At 39.3% G+C, this 20,245-nt stretch overlaps 1 protein-coding gene across 8 annotated transcripts in view; it reads left to right on the plus strand.

Annotated features, from left to right (window-relative positions):
• FRYL (FRY like transcription coactivator) overlaps positions 1–20,245 on the plus strand; it is a 265,382-nt gene that overhangs the window by 208,123 nt on the left and 37,014 nt on the right. For all 8 annotated transcript variants that reach the window (XM_053901596.1, XM_053901595.1, XM_053901597.1 and 5 more), the window contains 12 exons: positions 128–278; positions 942–1,045; positions 2,214–2,399; positions 3,732–3,936; positions 5,422–5,543; positions 6,290–6,480; positions 7,798–7,892; positions 8,963–9,570; positions 9,918–10,015; positions 14,895–15,065; positions 17,280–17,420; positions 18,639–18,836. In XM_053901596.1, coding sequence (XP_053757571.1) covers positions 128–278; positions 942–1,045; positions 2,214–2,399; positions 3,732–3,936; positions 5,422–5,543; positions 6,290–6,480; positions 7,798–7,892; positions 8,963–9,570; positions 9,918–10,015; positions 14,895–15,065; positions 17,280–17,420; positions 18,639–18,836 — 2,270 coding nt within the window. The remainder of the gene's footprint in view (positions 1–127; positions 279–941; positions 1,046–2,213; positions 2,400–3,731; positions 3,937–5,421; positions 5,544–6,289; positions 6,481–7,797; positions 7,893–8,962; positions 9,571–9,917; positions 10,016–14,894; positions 15,066–17,279; positions 17,421–18,638; positions 18,837–20,245) is intronic.

Raw genomic sequence — 20,245 nt, forward strand, 5'->3', positions numbered from 1 at the left:
TGTCCGAAGAGTGGGAAGTTATTTTGTATCACTTTCCAATGCTGTAAATCGTTGGTGTCTTACTAGCGTTTGCGTATGTTGGCAGAAAAGAGATGGTGTAGAAAATGAGATCATTTTATTTTGATAGGTGATTCAATGCCACTTTATTCTAATTGGCGACTGAAAGTGATGGAGCATAATCAAGGAGAGCCACTACCCTTCCCACCAGCTGGAGGCTGCTGGTCACCACTGGTGGATTACTTGCCTGAAACGTCATCACCTGGATTACCTCTTCACAGGTGGACTACAGCATCATTCCTATTTCATACGAGCCAAATCGCTGCTTAATACTTTCAGCTTTCTTTATGCTATCTGACAACACAGAATAAAAGCCACTTCTTTCTTGACATGCTACGACAAATCAGATCCATGTGTCTAGATTTCGAGAAGTCTCAACACTCAGACCTCTGTTTACCATTAATACTGTTAAATCTACGTCTGCTGCTGCTTTTCTGGGTGTCTGGCATAGTTACTTGACCTTTCTGGGACCCAGTTACTTCCTCTGAAAAATATCTCGCGGTACTAGAGGCACTGTTGTTTGGAGTTGCGTTAAAGTGAATTTTACTTAGCAGAATCCCAGTAGAATAGTTACGGCATTCTTTCAAAATGTATTAATGTAACCAACACGTACTGAACACCTACTATGTGGCAAGCGGTGTGCTAGGTGTCAGGGTTGAAGATGAAGAAAATGTGGCCCTTGCCTTTGAGGAGCCCTTAGCAGGTAATGTTTTTTTCTAGAACCATCACTTAACGGTTTCTTCAGCTATATTTCTTTTCCTCTTTTTTTCTTGAGAAGTTGTATTTTTCCATAAAATACAATATTAAAGGCTGCAAGTAACTGGCATGAGATTCGCTCCAGGTTTACTCTGCTGCGACATTAATAGGCGTCTCGTTTGTCACAGGTGTAACATAGCTGTGATCCTTTTGACGGATCTGATCATTGACCACAGTGTGAAGGTGGAATGGGGAAGCTACCTCCATCTTCTTCTTCATGCAATTTTTATAGGTAATTAACACTGGTTCTGACTCAACATGACATTATATTCCTGTGACAATTTAAAGGCAGTCTGGTTTTTTGGTATTTCTATTAACCGTTGTTTGGTACGTAACTCCCATGACACTTTTTACGGGGATTCTCATGGTCTAGTAGGGAGTCCGTCCTCGCCTCTCTTGTAACCACAAAAAGGTCTTCTCTTTGCGTTCCCGTTCTTGTCCTGTCGTCCCTCCACTGCTCACAAACACAGTTACCGTCTAGCAGGAAAAATTCGGTACCCACAGCAAGAGTAAAGTTAACTTACCTCTCAGACTGGAAATTTGCAGAGTAAAAGGAAAATTAAAATGGGGTCCAAGTACTTCTCAAAAGAATGGGATTGTGGACCGTCTGATTATTACAGCTGAAAGTCCACTGTGCCCTCAGTAACAGTGGACTTTCAGCTGTAATAGTCAGACGGTCCACAATAGGGACCATCTGTGGGATCCATCACAATACTTTTCGTGCTTGTAGGATTGGCTTCCTGAAGAAAGTCAAGGTAGTCATCTTACCTGAAGTTTTCCTGATGTGCACATTTATTACTTCGATGTTTCAGTAATCAAACATCTACTGACTTTTCATTGTGCGCTAGGCACAAAAAATGCTTGCCTTTAAAAAAAGTCATTTACATTGAGTATTCTGTCACAGAGTAATAATTTCTAATAGGTTCTAAGTTTTAGACACAAGATGCATTGAAAACTTGTCTTGATTCCCCCTGCTAACTGTAAGACAATAGGCTATTGTTACAAACTCCAGGCCAATAAGAATTACCGTGTGGTACATCATCTTGTACAAAATATTTTCTGCTTTTCTTTAAAATACGCATTTGGGAGGTGCCTGGGTGGCTCAGTCAATTGAGCTTCCGACTTCAGCTCAGGTCATGATCTCCAGCCCGTGAGTTTGAGCCTCACATTGGGCTGTATGCTGACTGCTCCGAGCCTGGAGCCTGCTTCGGATTCTGTGTCTCCCTCTCTCTCTGCCCCAACCCCCTGCTGGCGCTCTGTCTCTCTTTCTCTCTCTCCCTCTCTCTCTGTCTCTCAAAAATAAATAAAACATTTTAAAAAATAAAATAAAATATGCATTTGAAGGTAAGGGTACTTGTGATTTCTCTTCATTGACGATGATTTCCAACTGTCGTTCTCAGGGTCTGACCACTGCCACCCCGAGGTGTACGAGCACTGTAAGCGCCTGCTCCTGCACCTGCTAATAGTCACGGGACCCAGCAGTAACATCCGCGCTGTTGCCTCTGTCCTGCTCAGGAACAGGGAGTTTAACGAGCCCAGGGCGCTCACGGTCAAGCAGACCGCGCACTTAGATTACACTTGCACAGGTATTTGCTTTAAACGTCCAGTTTGACAATGGAATCATGCTTCGTTCGTTTGGAAACTGTAACAGAGAAAGTCAACTAAATAAAAGTTGAAAGGCTTTAAGTGTAGTTTGATGATTTTAAGTACCATTTACATCATTAACTGGTAAAAGAATTAACCTTGGAGTATTTGAGTCTGTATCACCTGTAAGGGTCTTTCTTTGTCATAAGAATTTTAAGTTCTCAACACGCAGGTTGAGGATCAGTGAAACAGTGCTTTGCTTACGGAGCACAGTTACCGAGAAGATGTTGACCCTGTATTACAGTCCTCGTGCTCTCAAGATCTGAAAAATGAACAAAGCAAGACATTAACATTTTATTGTTCATTTGATTATGTTTACTGTCTCTGAAATGTTAGGCGTTTTTAAGTCTAGTAAATTCCAAATTATACATTTGGAAGTAATGCGGCCCAAATTAATGAGACTTTAATATAAAAGTTATTTCACTATTGGTGTGATTTTCTTTTTTAATTTACTTTGCAAGTTCTATTTTCTTCTTTCCTAATAGCCCTAACTTTCTTATCCATTTGTCTGTATCATCAGGTTGATAATAGATGACTTAGAAAATAATTGTTTTTAAAAAATGAAATAAAATTACATTTCTTACTAATCATGTAATGTCAGATACAGGGTTAAAGTTCTTTAGTGAAAACCCTGTAGTTAGTAAAAAAAACAATTATTAGGAAACATTGAACCTTTTAAAATGTGGCTAAAATATGAATAAAGTTTACTGTCTCTTTTATGTTAAAACATCTTTTTAAAAATTCCATAGTTGGTTTTTGTTGTTTGTTCTTAAGTCTTCTTTTGCCATTTTGTGACTATAGGCATTCATAATAAAAAGAATTTAATAATTGACATAATATAAATATTATAAAGACTTTAAAATTGTCCTTCTTCAGGTAAAATGAAGTGGAAAGTATAGAATCCTTTCCATAAGAAAAATCAGTTCACATTGTGGAAAAGACTGACTTAATACACATTGAGGCAATGTGCCGAAATATTAGGAAAGTGCCACTTTCAACTTTCTTCAGCAGATGGCAGCAAAAGACTTCACAGCAAACCCAAATAGCTAAGTTTTAATAATAGGCTGTGGGAGACAATGTTTGCCCCCCAAACTCACTTGATGGAATTTGGTGCTTATGAGGTTCCCGCAGAAGGAGTGCTGATTTGTAGCAGCTGACAGCAACAGATTCCCTCATGTGTCCCACATAACCTGTAAGGAAGGATAGTTTGACGCTTTCAATAGTGTATGAGATCCTTTCATGTCTGGGTACTGACGGCCATCTTTCTCTTACAGCGGGCGTTAGTGATTTTATACCTGATTACCAGCCCTCCCCTATGACTGACTCAGGGCTTAGCTCAAGTTCTACCTCTTCTAGTATCAGCTTAGGAAATAACAGCGCTGCCATTTCCCATCTACACACCACTCTCCTCAACGAGGTCGACATCTCCGTAGAGCAGGATGGAAAAGTCAAAACCCTCATGGAATTCATTACCTCAAGGTAACGTTACAGCTCTCACCATTCTGGCAACATACCTGTGTTAAGTCATTCTTTTTTGTCAGCTACAGCGAACCCTGTTTTTGATTTCTCGTGTGCCACTGATTGGGAATACACAGGTTTGTATTGGGTGATACTTAGAAACTTGGATGCCTCCAAAGACTTTCTCCTGTTGTGCTCACACAGTTATACTGGAGGATACCTCCAGTATGTCTGGATACCTCAAGTGTGTCTGGATACCAAGTAGCTAAAGAGAATACAGTCTTACCTGAATACATATTCCACTTTCATTAGCTACATTATCAGTCAGTCGTCAAATATTTATTTATGACAGCCTACTCTTTGCAAGGCACCATAAGCATAGAAGAAATGGATGGGGAGAAAGAAGGGGGGCTGGTGTCCCACAGCAAGAGAGCGAAACCATCAGGGGCTTGAGAAATAAAGTATTGGAAATGGTGAGTAACCCAGTCTGACTGTAATGCTGAGGGAAAAGTTTCTGGACGAGAAAACTTTGTAGTCCAGGGAGAAGTCAAACTGGAGGGCTCTGAGGCCTCAGCCATAGACTACAGATCTTTCAAGAAAGCAGACGTTATTGAAAATCCTGGAGCTGGATGGGAAGGGTGAGAAGCACAATTAAAGAAATAGGTTGAGAAAATCAGTCTCGGAGAAATGAATGGGATGAATTAGACCTGTCAGATACTGGTGGCTGCGTGACCACAAAGGAGGTTTTCAGGGCACTTTGGGCCTGAGGTGATACGGGGTTGAACCCTTACTAACCTAGGCGGCAGCCTTGAGAATGCAAAGATGTTTTTTGGTTTTTTTTGTTGTTTTTTTTTTTAACGTTTATTTATTTTTGAGACAGAGAGAGACAGAGCATGAACGGGGGAGGGTCAGAGAGAGAGGGAGACACAGAATCTGAAACAGGCTCCAGGCTCTGAGCAGTCAGCACAGAGCCCAACGTGGGGCTCGAACTCACACACCGCGAGATCGTGACCCGAGCCGAAGTCGGAGGCTCAACCAACTGAGCCACCCAGGCGCCCGCAAAGATGTTTTAAAGAAAGAGTCAACAGGAAACTGTTCTCTCTTAAACTTATGCTGGATCTTCAGCTAGTAAATTATTTCCTTCGCATTACAATCTAAATACATTCTAGCCTCTCCAAATTATACTGCTGTGACCTATGACACATAAGCAGTTCCCAGTGCTCTTCTCACTTCGTAAAAGTCTGTCATCCTTTCCTACCACCTCTGAGAGAGTCCAACTGTAATGATGGAAGACTGAAATCCCATGTAACCTGGATCTTCCTCTCCTTGCCGTAGACCATCACATGCTCAAGTACGTAAATAGTAGTCGACTGTGCGACGTGCTATTTGGCTTAGCCCACTAAGTGAAGTCCTTTCTCATGGCAAAGGCACATCTAATGTAACTGTGAGTAAAACCGTTAATGTGAGTTGAAAACCACGGGCATTATGTCTGTTCTCTGTTTTCAGAAAAAGAGGGCCCCTTTGGAACCATGAGGACGTTTCTGCCAAGAATCCTAACATCAAGAGTGCTGAGCAGTTAACTACATTTTTGAAACATGTGGTTTCTGTTTTTAAGCAGTCAAGCTCAGGTATCTTTCATTAAATATTTCAGATAATACTTTCAATGAGACTTTTTCATGTGATGCGAAAACTTCTGGTAATGTGTAGCAATGAGTTGACAGTTGAGAAGTCTAAAGTGAAAAGTTTTAGACAGGTCTTCTTTTTGAAGTTATTAGTGATGGTGGATAGCTTTTGATTAAAGGAAAATTAAGTTAGTCCTTGAAAAATTAAGTGACTCCTTAAAAAATAAGAAAGCCACTTGTGACATTCCGGGGTGCTTCATTTTGTGTGTGGTGGCATAATAAAGTTACAGTGCAGTTGTGTATTATTAAACGATTACACTAAAGGAACATAGATGGAGAGGACAAACTTGAATTCTTTTCTATACAGTAGGCGGCTCCTGTGATCTGAAATCCACACATTCTGAAAGTTACTGTAAAAAAAAACCGTATCTGTCTAAAGGAGTGGTTCTCAACTAGAGGTGATTTTGCCCCTCGCTTCATGTTTTCTCTCTCCTTCTGCTCCTCTCCCCCACTCGTGCCCTCCTCTCTCAAATAAAATAAATAAATTTTTTTTTTTTTTTAAAGATTACAAAATAAGTAAGCAAAATGCAAATGGAGTTTAATGGAAAGAAAAAACATTGCCATAAAGCCTGAGTGCCTGCCCGGTTTGCCAGGCACTGTGCTGGGCACCGGGTTTAAAATGGTTAGCGGCTGATGATAACCCTGCATTCCAAGCAACAAGAAGCACTCACTTGTTTCCTTTGTCTTCACAGAAGGAATGCATTTGGAACATCATCTTAGTGAAGTTGCTCTACAAACAGCACTTTCTTGTTCTTCTCGACACTATGCTGGGAGATCCTTCCAGATTTTCAGGGCCCTAAAGCAGCCTCTTTCTGCAACTACACTCTCTGATGTTCTCTCCAGACTTGTAGAAACTGTAGGGGATCCGGGAGAAGATGCACAGGTATTGCATTAAATTCGTTCAGCAGCCGTTGAGCAGCTACTCATTGTCAAGGACTCATTTGCCAAGTACAGAGCACCGCAGGGCAAGCAAGATAATGGTTACACGGCATTGGTATCAAATGCTAACAAGCAGGCAAAGAATTAAGAAACAAAATTTTGTACGTGATACTTAATAACATACTAATCGAATCACATACTTCAGTGCGAATCAGAGAAAGCTTTACATTTACACACACACATACGGCCCACACTTGCATATTATCCTGGGATTTAAATTTAAATGTAGAGTGTTGAGTTGTTAAGGTAAATTAAGTGAAATAATGCAATAGAGAACTTAAGTCTATGCAGACTAATGATTTTATTAACACTGTTCTAGACACTGGGGATCTGGTAGCAACCAAGTTCCTGGCATTCTGGAGCTCACATTCTGTTGGAGAAATAAGCCTCTAATCCAGCACTAATATGTAACACACTTTTATTTAGAGATTATTGCTATGAACATAATAAGGTAGAGTAATGGGTTAAGGAGCGGTATGGGAGAGGGAGTTGTTTTATATGTGACCATCTGAGATGGTGAGTTTTAAACACGTACGTAAATGAAGTGAGTCCTGTGATAATACGGAAGAATATTTCAGGCAGAGAAATAAGAGTAGTGAGTGCAAAGGCCCTGAGGCAGAAGCAACAAGCCTTTTTTTGAGGAACAGGAAGCAAACCAGTATGGCTAGTTTATTGGATGGTGGTGTCTAGCATCTGAAGATCGATGGGGACAGGTCCAGATTATGGGGGGTCTAGGGAGAGGTGAGATTTTACTTGTAAGTGATGGCGAACAGTACTCATAGGCCTTGAGAGGAGGGTGATGGATATAATTTGCTATTTAAAAAATTCGCTCTGGAGGCTAGGTAGAGTCCTCAGGAGGGCAATAGGAGTCATTTAAGAGGCCGTTGTAAAAGTCCACGCTGAAATGGTGGTAGTTTAGCTGACGGGAAGCTATGGAAGTGTGGAGGGGAGTCATCAGATTTCAGATATATTTTAAAGTAGTATTTTTAAGACTTGCCAATGGACTTAACTTAGACGTGAGAGAAAGAAACAAAAATGACTCGTAGATTTTTGGCCTAAGCAATTTTGGGTGAATCGTGGTGCCATTATAACCATTAGTTTGAGGAGTTTTCATCAATCAGCAAGATCATGTTGCTCAAGAGTTTAATCATTTTGCAATGTTAATGTTGAGTTTGTTCTAATTTTAAATCTCCTCGGGAAGTCCATTCTGAGTTCCTTTTTTGCCACAGCATAATGAGTTAAGACCTGCCTCTTCTCCTAGGGGTTTGTGATTGAACTCCTGCTCACGTTGGAGTCTGCGATTGACACGTTGGCCGAAACCATGAAGCATTACGATCTTCTTTCTGCCCTTTCTCAGTAAGAATTGCATCCAGGCGAACTGTAGATTCGTATACAGAACTGCCATAGCTGAAGACGCATAACTATAACGTTAAGTTATCCTGATATTGCTGGTGGGAATGATACCAAAACATTCAGATGGACCAGCAGTGGGGAAAGGAGCCTCGGACAGGGAGCCCATGCAAAAAGTCCCAGCACTCTGTGTGGCGGTGGTGTTCTTGTAATGGCCCGGTCAGGGGTCCTTCCGCGTGACTCGGCTTCAGCCTCACTGCCCGGCTCCGTTCCCGCTGCGCTCGACATCCCCTTGCCCCACAGCAGGCCGCCCCCCTCCTGGCTCACACCTTCCACAAATTGCTCCTCTCCTCCAGCTTTCTCTTCCTTGCACCTCCTGAATCGATTTATCCTTCAAGACCCATCTCGGATGTTTCTAACTCCCCGAGGGCAGTGCTACTTACTCCATTTTGGGGGTTCCCACGGTGTTTTCTTCATATTTGAATAAAGCAAGTAACAAGCAGTAAAGTTTTACATATCCATCTCCCCCAGCAGATTTCAGTATTCCTAGCTTTTCCATACTCCTGGCACATACAGGAAGCATTCTGTCATTATTTTTAAATCTGTGATAATTGGATGTGAGGGAGAAGGAGAAATCAACCATACATTTTTGAGCTTGATTTGGGGGCGGGGGGGGGGGGGGTGGCGGGTAAAGAGTGTGCATTAACAGAAATAAGGATATGGGGACCATCAAGTTTGGGGATAAGACAAATGAGGTCTGCTTTGGATGTAATGTTCACTAAATCCCAGAGCTGAAGGTGGTCAGTGATAACAGATAGCAGAATTTTCACTTCAAATCAAACGCCATCCAACTCACAGGAAACAGTTGGCCACAATAGGAAAGAGACTGTTGTACATTTTGCTTTAATATGGAGGAAAGAGCTGAAATTTGATGAAGTGAAGTCAGATACTGAAACATAATTTGTCCTGGTAACAGTTACTGTTTTTTTTCAGTGTCTTTGAGAGTAAATAATGTAGCCAAAGAAGCGATTGTACATGCATTTATTTTCCTTTCTTTCTTTTTTTTTTTTGTAAAGAACCTCATACCATGATCCTCTAATGGGAAACAAGTATGCAGCTAACAGGAAAAGCACTGGACAACTCAATCTAAGCACAAGTCCCATTAACAGCAGCAGTTATTTGGGATATAACAGTAATGCAAGAAGTAACTCTTTGAGACTAAGTTTAATTGGTGACCGAAGAGGTGACCGGCGGAGGAGTAACACACTGGACATAATGGATGGACGGATAAACCATAGCAATAGTTTAGCAAGGACTAGAAGCCTTTCCTCTCTGCGAGAGAAAGGCATGTATGACGTGCAGTCCCCTACTGAGCCTGCCAACTTGATGGCCACCATTTTTTGGATAGCAGCATCGCTATTAGAATCGGATTACGAATATGAATACCTCCTGGCTCTCAGGCTTCTCAACAAACTGCTTATCCATTTGCCTTTGGATAAATCAGAGAGTCGAGAGAAGATTGAAAATGTACAAAGCAAATTGAAATGGAGTAACTTCCCAGGCCTTCAGCAGCTCTTCCTTAAGGGTTTTACCTCAGTATCTACACAAGAGATGACCGTGCACCTCCTCAGTAAACTCATCGCCGTCTCCAAGCACACGTTGGTGGATCCTTCCCAGTTGTCAGGTGATGTTAACAGAATTGCACCAGCTCTCTGCTTTCTAGTGTAGTGAAATGTAAACTAATCATTTGTTTTGAACTCTAATTTCTGCTTTTCCACAAACAATCATGGGTTGCTGCTGCTGCTGCTGTTGTTGTTGTTGTTGTTGTTGTTTTTAATATGTGAGATAGCTTAAATTCTTTGGTAAAAGCAAAAAAAAAAAAAAAAAAAAAAAGAAAGAAAGAATTTAAGAAGATCAGGCACTCCAGGAAATAAAAATAAAATGGTTTCCGTGAACCATTAAAAAAAATACCTTGAATTTTTTAAATAATGTGCAATAAAAATTGGTTATTGTTTGCTTTTTTTTTGATAGGCTTTCCTCTTAACATCCTTTGCTTATTGCCTCACTTAATCCAGCATTTTGACAGCCCAACTCAGTTTTGCAAAGAAACAGCTAGTCGAATAGCAAAGGTAAGCAAATGTTACGCTGAAAGATAAACGCTAGCGGGAAATTTCTCTGGAGTTTACCTTAAAGGGGGGAATCTCTTAAAAATCTTTTACTGTCACTTCCGCTGTGAATTTCACATCTTTTTATTCTTTTCCTCCATATAAAGGAGTTTTGCAGTCATGATGTAAGCTACCACTGTTCAAATCACAGTGAATAAAATTATTTGTTTAGAGTAAAGCTCCGCTGAGTCTGAGTCTTTTTCGGTTCCCTTTCCCTACTTTTGTCTTCTGCTTCTCTATCAGTTTCCAATTCATTCCTTTGTTCACCACCAGATACTTGCTGAGCACTGGGTTAGGTGCCAGAAATGCAGTGATAATCAAAGTAGACAGAATACTTGCCCCTGTGGGCCTTACAGTAGGGGTATAATAGTAGACAGTGGCCATAGAGTCTGTCTGATAAGTGCAGTGAAAGGACAGTACTCTCGGGGCACAGAAAGCAACAGTCCGCCTAGAGGAAATCCTCTCAAAGCCGACACTGCAGGCTGAATAGGAATAACCAAACTAAGATCCCTGGATGAGAAACAAGGAACGACAGGGCCGAGGGTAGAAGTTTTCCAGGCATGAGAAATTGCACGTGCAAAGGCCCTGAGAAGAAGAGGGCAAAACACATTTTGTGGCTCCGAAAGTTCTCTCTTCTTTTATTTTTGCCTTTTTTTTCTTTAAACATTCTCTTCGTCTCTCTTTGCTGGCTTCATCCTTTCCCCTTCCTTATTTGGCTCTTTCCCTCTCATTGTTTCTGAAACAGGAATGTAGCTATTTTTAAGTCATCTGTTAACATTTGCTCGAAAGTGTTAGAGCTCTTGATCATACTTTTAAAAAAGATGATTTTTAAAAATAATTTCCTCTCAAGAAAAATAACCCAAATAACTTGCCTTCTGCTTAAACTTATTTCTTAATTTTCTTTCTTTTCTTTCTTTCTTTCTTTCTTTCTTTCTTTCTTTCTTTCTTTCTTTCTTTCTTCTTTTTTTGTCAGTTAATGAGTCTTAGGAAAAAAGGCTTTAACAACTGAAAATATAGACAGTTATAAGAAGGAGTTCTATAAATTTACAAGTCCTGTACATACAGCAGGAAATTAAGTGAACTGGGGGAGAGGAGTATAAGATAGCAGTATAAGATAACCTAGCTAAAGCAGGGGGAGGAAAAGCAGAGAAATCTTCAACAGAAGGGAATAAGCAAGTAAAATTCTCTGCAAGAGCTTTTTCTATAAGCAGCCCTTTAAAAGCTGAGGGTTATTTAACAAAACTAACACAACAGTAAGGGGAAAGAGCAAGCATGCAGAAAGCCAAGTAAAACACCCACTTCTCCAGTGCCCAAATCCCATGACTGGTAAGTGCAGATTTCTCCCCGGGTTATCCCAGCCCAATTAATCACATTAAGAGTCACAAAACTAGAAACCTTTTGTTATCTTGATAGATAATATTTAATAAGTGGCAAGATCATATGTAATAAAATATGCTGTTGAATCCATCCCTAAGTAAATTTCTAAATTAGGGAGAGATTTTTAACATAATCATTTTAAAAGCATGTATTTTTAAAAAAAGAGCCATTATTATCATTAGTGGAAACATCTTAATTTTGAAAAGGATTGCCCTAAACACCCAACAACACATATTTGTATTAATGAGGACTGAAAGTGGTACAAAATAATTTATTAAAATACCTTTCCTTTTAGTATTCTAATGATACATCATTAGAAAAATGTTGTAAAGATGTATTTTTTTTTCACGAGAGATAAGAAAGAACATATAAAGGGAAAAAAAAGTATATTGGCTTACTTTGGGATTTCAAAAAATAAAAAGCATGAATCCTATCATCAGGGAAGTAGAGTAGGAGCATTTAGAATGGCAGGTGACTCTTCCTGCCTGAGAACTTCCTGCTGAATGCTGGCATAAGAGAAGAACTCAGCCCAGCCCAGCCCAGCCCGAAGGATGTGAGCACCCCTCAGAGGGTCAGGCCTCTGCCGTCTTGACCAGGGCAAAGCACAGGAAAGTCCCAGATACCTTTTTGTTTCTAAGAAATCAAACATGGCTTTGTGTGCGTCATAAATTGTCGTTAAGTCTGTTTTCTTCCTGTTGAGCAGCACACAAAGGTTCCTTCCCTCGGCTTTCAGCAACCTGCAGGATGTGAATTAAATGGATTCCTTAATTATTCTCTCACTTAAACTGTTGAGAGCAATTTTCTGCCATTATGTGCTTCCTCATTATGCAAATATCCCTAGTTCTGTTTGTGCCCTTGGAGAGCACAGGATTTCAAAGCGAGGCAACACTTAGGACAAATATTGTCCTTTTAAGCTATTCATTATGGCAAAAAATAGTATGCTAAAAATGTTTGCTTATAAGACAGTCTTCTGAAGTCATATTTTAACCTGGTAATTCAAAATTTCCAAAATTAAGTCCACATTTAGCCATTTTCTTTAAAATTACACAGCATACATTCCTAGGAATTTTCTTCCTTTTCAATTAAAGGTTTTTAAAAATCATGCTTTAATGCAACTCTTTGTCTTGGGGTCTTGAGTTCAGGCCCCACATTGCATGTAGAGATTAAACAAATAAAAAGATCATGCTTTAAAAACCTATTTTTTTAAGAACATAAGAATCCTAGAAGAATTTTTCAGGAAGATACACACTTTAAAATTTTACTTTACAGAAATTACTTTAATGGGGCACCTGGGCGGCTGAGTCGGTTCAGCGTCCAGCTCCTGATTTTGGCTCAGGTCACGCATGATCCCTGGGTCGTGGGATGGAGCCCTGCTTATGATTCTCTGTCTCTCCCTCTGCCCCTCTCCCCTGCTCACATTCTCTTTTTCTAAAAAAAATCAAAAAGAACTTATTTTAAAATATAAAAATTATTCCTAAAAAATAACAAATTGTGAAATGATAAAATTATGTGATTTAAAAAAATAGCGTGATTAATTATATTTTGAAATACAAATGAGAAACATAAATTTATTTTCTTCCTAGTGTATGTTTTATAGGTAAAAGGGTAATACATTAACTACTTTAAATAATTTTATTAAGCAGCTTTTAAGTTACTTTTAATGGTCTTCACAGCCTTACATATCTTCATATTTCAGGTCTATCCAATGATAATGTCCTCATGATGAATCAAAGTAGTAGTTATATTCATCTGAAAGTTGAAAAATATATGTATTTTAAAAGGTAATTTTCTACAGTTGACCTTGAACAACACAGGGGTTATGGGCACCAACCCCCCCCCCCGCACAGTTGAAAATCACATATGACTTTTTACTCCCCCAAAACATAATTACTAGTACCCTACTGTTGACTGTAAGCCCTACCAATAACACAAACAGCTCAATTAACACATATTTTGTATACTATATGTATACTGTATTCTTACAATAAAGTAAGCTAGAGCAAAGAAAATGTTACTAAGAAAATCATAAGGAAGAGAAAATAGGCTTACAGTACTGTACTATACTTATCGAAAAGAATCCACATATAAGTGGACCCACAAAGTTAAATCCCGTGTTGTTGAAGGGTCAACCATAGTTTCTTTAATAAATGCTCTAGGTTTGGGGTGCCTGGGTGGCTCAGTCAGTTGAGCCTCCGATTTCAGCTCAGGTCATGATCTCTCAGTTCATGGGTTCGAGCCCTGTGTCAGGTTCTGTGCTGACAGCTCAGAGCCTGGAGCCTGCTTCGGATTCTGTGTCTCCCTCTCTCTGCTCGTCCCCTGCTCGCACTCTGTCTCTCTCAAAAATAAATAAACATTAAAAAAAATTTTAAATAAATAAATGTTCTAGGTTTGTGAAAATACATAACAAAACCTCAATTAGATGGTAGAATAAATGAGGAAAATGAAAAACGGAAAAGTAGACGATATTTCAGGGACAGCTCTGTGATAGGTGGGAATGAAAGAGTAGTGTGGCCCTTTCCCAGTTCTGCATTATTCAGGTGCCCCCCCAGAGCAGACTAAGGAACATCCTCACCAGTAACTCAGGGAACAAGCAAACAAGGTACATGTGATCAGTAAGATCCTCCCAAACATTTTTGTTTTTTAATGTTTATTTTTGAGAGAGAGACAGAGCAAGCATGAGCAGGGGAGGGGCAGAGAGAGGGAGAGACAGAAAATCCCAAACAGGCTCCACGTTGTCAACGCAAAGTCTGATATTGGGCTCGATCCCATGAACGTCCTGAGCCAAAGTTGGACATTCAACCGACTAAGCCACCCAGGCACCCCCCACAAACATTTATTGATTCAGTTTCCATAATATTGTATCAAACAAATTCTAGGAGGTCAATACATTTTGAAGTGACATTAAATTACTGGCCAAGGACCTTAGGAGCTTATTTCCTGAAGAGCAGTTTGGGGTCTATCCTACAGGTTGTCTGTCATTCATTGCAGGTGCAGGACTTAGCTCTATCAGAGCTCCGGTAGAGTCTTTTGAATATGCCACACATGTGAGCGGCTCTGCAGTTGACTGCTCCCCCGAAGGGGTGGGGAGGGGGGCACAGGGAAGGGACCGTCTGGGGCTGGTCCCAACCTGGCTGCAAACTCCTCAGTGGAGACTGCCTGTTCCGTTATTGTGCACTGAACCATGCAGGGATTTTACAAAACAGTTATAAAATGATATGTAGCATTTACAAAACTATGTAGGGGTTTTACCAAAGGCAGTTTTACAGAGCCTCAGGAATACCTTGTGCTTTTTTTCCTCTTTTCTTGTCCTCTCTTATTTAACTTTTCTACTGGATTAAAATAAAATGCATTAAAGCTTCAACACCTACCTCTAAATTTTTCAATAAATACATTTAGTATAAAATCAAGTTTAAACCTTAAATTGCCTTTATTTGGGGTGAATGACACTATTTTCTTTGTTTTTTAGGTGTGTGCAGAAGAGAAATGCCCAGCGCTGGTCAATCTGGCTCACATGATGAGTTTGTATAGTACACACACATATTCCAGAGACTGTTCTAACTGGATCAACGTAGTATGTAGATATCTGCATGATTCCTTCTCAGATACTACATTTAATCTTGTGACTTATCTTGCAGAGGTAAATTTACCAAAAAAAAAAAGGAATTTTTTTAACTGTTCTGTGGCAAAATTTTCACGTAGATTTATTTCTAGAAGCAGTACTGATAGTAATTAATCTTTAAATTGTGTTTGAAAGTGAATACAGGTAACATTTTTTAAAAGTAAAATATGGGTAATTCCTTTCCAGTATAAAGAAAGCATAAAGCATACTTTCAAGTATAAAGGGTTTTTTTTTTTTTTAATTTTCATTTTCAGTGTTTATTTTCTCATTCACTGTCCTCAAGTGATATCAACTCAAAATAAGATAAACTTTACCTTTTATTTAAAATATTAAATAAATATATTAACATTTAAATATATTTTCATATTCACTGTCCTTAAATGACATAAAACTCAAAATAATGTAAACTACACCTTTATTTCAACTAAGAAATGGGTTTTCAGTGGTCTTGATCCTAGAGAATGGTTATAATTTTTTGTTTGTGAAAAATTAGTTCTTGACTGTGAAATCCTTTGTAGAATAAAATGGCGTGCAAAGGCATTTTTGCTGGGTAAGTTCTTATTTTGATAATATGTTTGCTCCCTGATCTAAGATATGATCTGAGTGGCTAAAGATGGAATTACAAAAACACTAGCCCTACAATATCATAAAAAGTTAATATCAGGGTGCCTGGGTGGCTCAGTTGGTTGAGCAGCCAACTCTTGATATCGGCTCAGGTCGTGATGTCCCAGTCACGAGATCAAGGCCTATATTTGACTCCAGGCTAAGCATGGAGCCTCCTTGGGATTCTCTCTCTCCCTCACTTTCTATACCCCTGCTCGCATGCACTCTGTCTCTCAAAAGAAATGAACATTTTTTTGAAAAAGTTAATATTTGGTTGTTGAGAAAGTAACTTCATGCCTAAAAAATAAATTATTGAGTAGATAATCCACAAAGAATCTCAAAAGGAAGAAATTCCTACTCACTAAAAATTTTTGTCAGCTTATAATAAAGTGATACCTTCCTTTTTAAAAACTGGCCTCTAAAAATTAAACCCAAAACACTGTATAAACTTAAAAAATTATTCATAACTCAATAGGTATTTTAAATATGGCTGAAAACACTATTTAACAGCTATATCCCTGATGTTGATATAGAACACAGAATGCTTTAGGACTATCATAAAAACCAGTTTAGGACTGGTGTGCATTTTTAAGGTGTTGGTTTTGATAGGTTTGCTCCCATCAACCTTACATTTAAGAGAGCTGATGATGGCAGGGAGCGGTGCCTGGCTGGCTCAGTAAGTGGAGCACGCAACTCTTGATCTCGGGTTTGTGAGTTCGAGGCCCACGTTGGGTATAGAGATTACTTTAAAAAAATAAAAAATCTTAAAAAAAAAAAGTGAACTGACGATGTGAACTGTGTGACAGCTTTCTAACCTGAATAAATACAGGTCTCTAGGTTTATCTTACATCCTTAGGACAATAGCCAACATAAAACCAAGGGTAACTTCCTAAGCCTGTTCTTATCGGCTTTGAGTTTATGCTCCTTAGACCAGCTTCACGTTGGTGCCACCATCAAGCTCACCACTAAGGTAGCACTGTTTCTCCAATCATGGGGTCATGAAGTCTGGAACTGGCACAGGACAGCCTGTGTATACCTCGTATGGTGACATTTTTTTCACTCTATAGAGAGAATGCTTTGCCCCAAATGTTACTCTCCTTGTTTTATTCTTATTGTTAATTCTGAAATTATTCCTAACAACAGTACTGAAACTAGTTGTGTATATTTAGAACCACATATATTTAATCGTCCTGCAAACAATATAAAGTAGATAGTGTGATTATTATTTAAAAAAAAAAATCATGGCTCAGAGGTTAAGAAACTTGTCTAAGATCACATAGTTAACAAGTGGCTGTTATGAATGGTTTGGGGATAGTTATTCTCTGGTGATGGTGGTATGATGGTTTTTTTCTTAACCTAGAATAAGTGGTCTTTAACTCAAATTAGCTCAGGAAATGAAAGAAAACACTAAGATTAAGATAAAAATAATTATCTATTGATCCTTTCTGAACTGAGGACAAGTAATGGTAATAGACATTGTCTTTTACCTTTGTTATTTATTAGTCTCTGGATTTCTGATCATCTAACCATAAAATCATGGATTAATACTGTTCTGTTTTTCAGCATCATAAATATAAATACTGAATTTTCCTTAACCTCATGAAATTATACTCTTTATATTACTTTTAGCTATTAGAGAAAGGATTGTCCAGCATGCAGCAGTCATTACTACAGATCATCTATAGTCTTTTGAGCCATATTGACCTCTCTGCTGCCCCGGTCAAGCAGTTTAATCTGGAGATCATAAAGATTATTGGTAAATATGTACAGGTGAGTGACCACAAAATTTTTGTATAGAATTCCTTGTAAAACAATCCTATGATCATTAAAAAAAAAAAAAAAACAAAAAAAAACACAAACACTTGAAAGGTCCAAGAATAGGGAAGTAGTTAGTCCCTAAGTCATGTTTCCAGGAATATTTATGACATGGAAAAAATGTTCTTCATGTAAGGGACAAAAAGCAAACTCTGAATGGCAGCATTGGTGTGATTTCCAATTTTGATTAATCGTTACATCTCTGAATACACATGTCAGTAGTGGCTGGAAAGAATGTACGTGAGTGGCAGCTGTCATCACCTCTGGACAGTATACTTGTGACTCTTCTGTACCTGCTACTAACCAGATTCTAATAATGAACAGATACTACTTTTATTTTTTTTTTTTAATTATTTTTTTTTTCCAACGTTTTTAATTTATTTTTGGGACAGAGAGAGACAGAGCATGAATGGGGGAGGGGCAGAGAGAGAGGGAGACACAGAATCGGAAACAGGCTCCAGGCTCCGAGCCATCAGCCCAGAGCCTGACGCGGGGCTCGAACTCACGGACCGCGAGATCGTGACCTGAGCTGAAGTCAGACGCTTAACCGACTGCGCCACCCAGGCGCCCCCAGATACTACTTTTAGAAACAGAAGAACTCTTTGTAGAGTCTGTATTTTAGAGGTATTTTCTGTGTCTGATAGAAGGAGCCCAGATATTTAGAAAGTAGGAAATCAGACTTGGTTTAAACCACGCAAATGATGGTAAGTCAGTCTGGTCTGTACTGAATTTCACCTTTGAATTATCTCTTAAGAAAGGTCTTGCTGGGGCGCCTGGGTGGCTCAGTCGGTTAAGCGTCCGACTTCAGCTCAGGTCATGATCTCGCGGTCCGTGAGTTCGAGCCCCGCGTCGGGCTCTGTGCTGACCGCTCAGAGGCTGAAGCCTGTTTCAGATTCTGTGTCTCCCTCTCTCTGACCCTACCCCATTCATGCTCTGTCTCTCTCTGTCTCAAAAATAAATAAACGTTAAAAAAAAATTAAAAAAAAAAAAAGAAATGATAATTTTCTTAACTTTCGTAACTCAGATCCTCTGTTAAGGACCTGAAAGTAAAAGCGAATGATTTACAGAAGTTTTTGCAGAAACAATATTTTCATTGTCTACAGTGTACACTAAATTTTGGTTCTTAAATATATATTTATAATTTTTATATGTGCATTATTCTTTTGAAAACAGAGTCCTTACTGGAAGGAAGCCCTTAACATATTAAAACTGGTGGTGTCTCGCTCTGCAAGTCTCGTTGTGCCCAACGATATCCCCAAGACCTATGGAGGAGATCTAGGTTCTCCTGAAATATCCTTCACCAAGATTTTTAATAATGTCTCCAAGGAGTTGCCTGGGAAGACCTTAGATTTTCATTTTGATATATCTGAGGTAAGGTGCTCTATTTGAAACTTTCATTTGTTCATTTACTCACTCATCCGACAAGCATTGATTAAGCACATAGTCAGTAGGAGACGTTGTGATAGGTGCTTTGAAATTGGGGTGGGGGTGGTAAAAAGGCCTGTCCTTGGGAAGCATACAATCTCTTGGGTCAGTGGGTAAATAAACATTGTGATAAGTGCTTTAGCTGGAAGTAAGTTAAAAGTACTGTAGGAAGATACAGCGTGTACCTCTAACCTGATGTGGTGTTGAAAGATAAAGTAACCCTAGGCAAGCATATATGGAAGCTTGGGAACAGGAGATTAATGCAGGAAAAAGCAGCATGTGTGAATGAAGCCTCGTAGTGTGAGAAAGCATGGTATTCTGGAAATTTCCAATTTGTACCATATCCTGAGCACAGACTATAGAGAATGCAAGTGTAGAGTATGATGGTAGATGAAGCCGAAGGCAGAGAAAGAGGCAAGATCATTAGGGATCTTGCATGCATCATAACAAGATGGTTTTATCTTGAAGCAGTGGGAACTCTTAAAGGATTTTTAACTGGAGTGGAAATTGCAGGATTTGCATTTTGGGAAGTTTACTCTGGCAACAGGATGGAAAAAATAGACCAGGATGGAAAAATAGACCAGGTGGAGAGGAGGGAAGTCAATAAGGAATCTGTTAGAATAATTAAAAGGTCATGTTGGCATGTCTCTAGGCAGTTGCAGAGAAAATGGAAAGGGAAGGGATGGTTTTCAGAATGACTAAGGAAGTCATAAACATCTCCTTGATGGGAAGGAGAGGAAGTACTGAGTGAGGAAGAGGCATCAAGGATATTGCTTCGACAACTGGCTGAATGTTGGTACCTTTGAGGGAAGGAGAAGGCAAGGAGAACAGATCTTTGCAAGAAGGGAAGAGTGAGATCAGCCTTGGATATACCAATTCTGAACTAAGAACCTACCAGAGGAGATGCCTAGGAGGCAATCAGAGTTTATGTTTTAGAAGAAAACTGGGGTGGAAGTAACAATGTAAGGTCTTCAATGTTTTATAAGTGGGCAGTTAAAATTGTGAAAGGAAAAATAAGGCTAAAATAAGCTAAGACCTGAAAAGCCCAGTATTTTAAAGGGAGAGAGAGGCAGGGTCCACCAGTGCAGAAGGGAACCTGGGCCCTTGACTATGCCACATATTAACACAAATCTCACATAAAAATGTTTGGCTCTTGGTGGAAACCCCCAGTATTGTTTTTTTTTCCAGCACCTGAGCCCATTCTTACTGGCCTTGGAGCCATTAAAGTGGTCTTTTAGAAGCCAAAGAAGGAATTTTTCAAGAAGGGAGTTACTGAACAACGATTGCAGGGAAGTTGAGACAGATAAAAATGGAAGACCTAATTTCTTTAATATTATTGATTAGAATCATATAGT

Source organism: Panthera pardus, unplaced genomic scaffold, assembly GCF_024362965.1.
Source record: "Panthera pardus isolate Hobbes unplaced genomic scaffold, ASM2436296v1 HiC_scaffold_13, whole genome shotgun sequence".
Classification (NCBI taxonomy): Eukaryota; Metazoa; Chordata; class Mammalia; order Carnivora; family Felidae; genus Panthera; species Panthera pardus.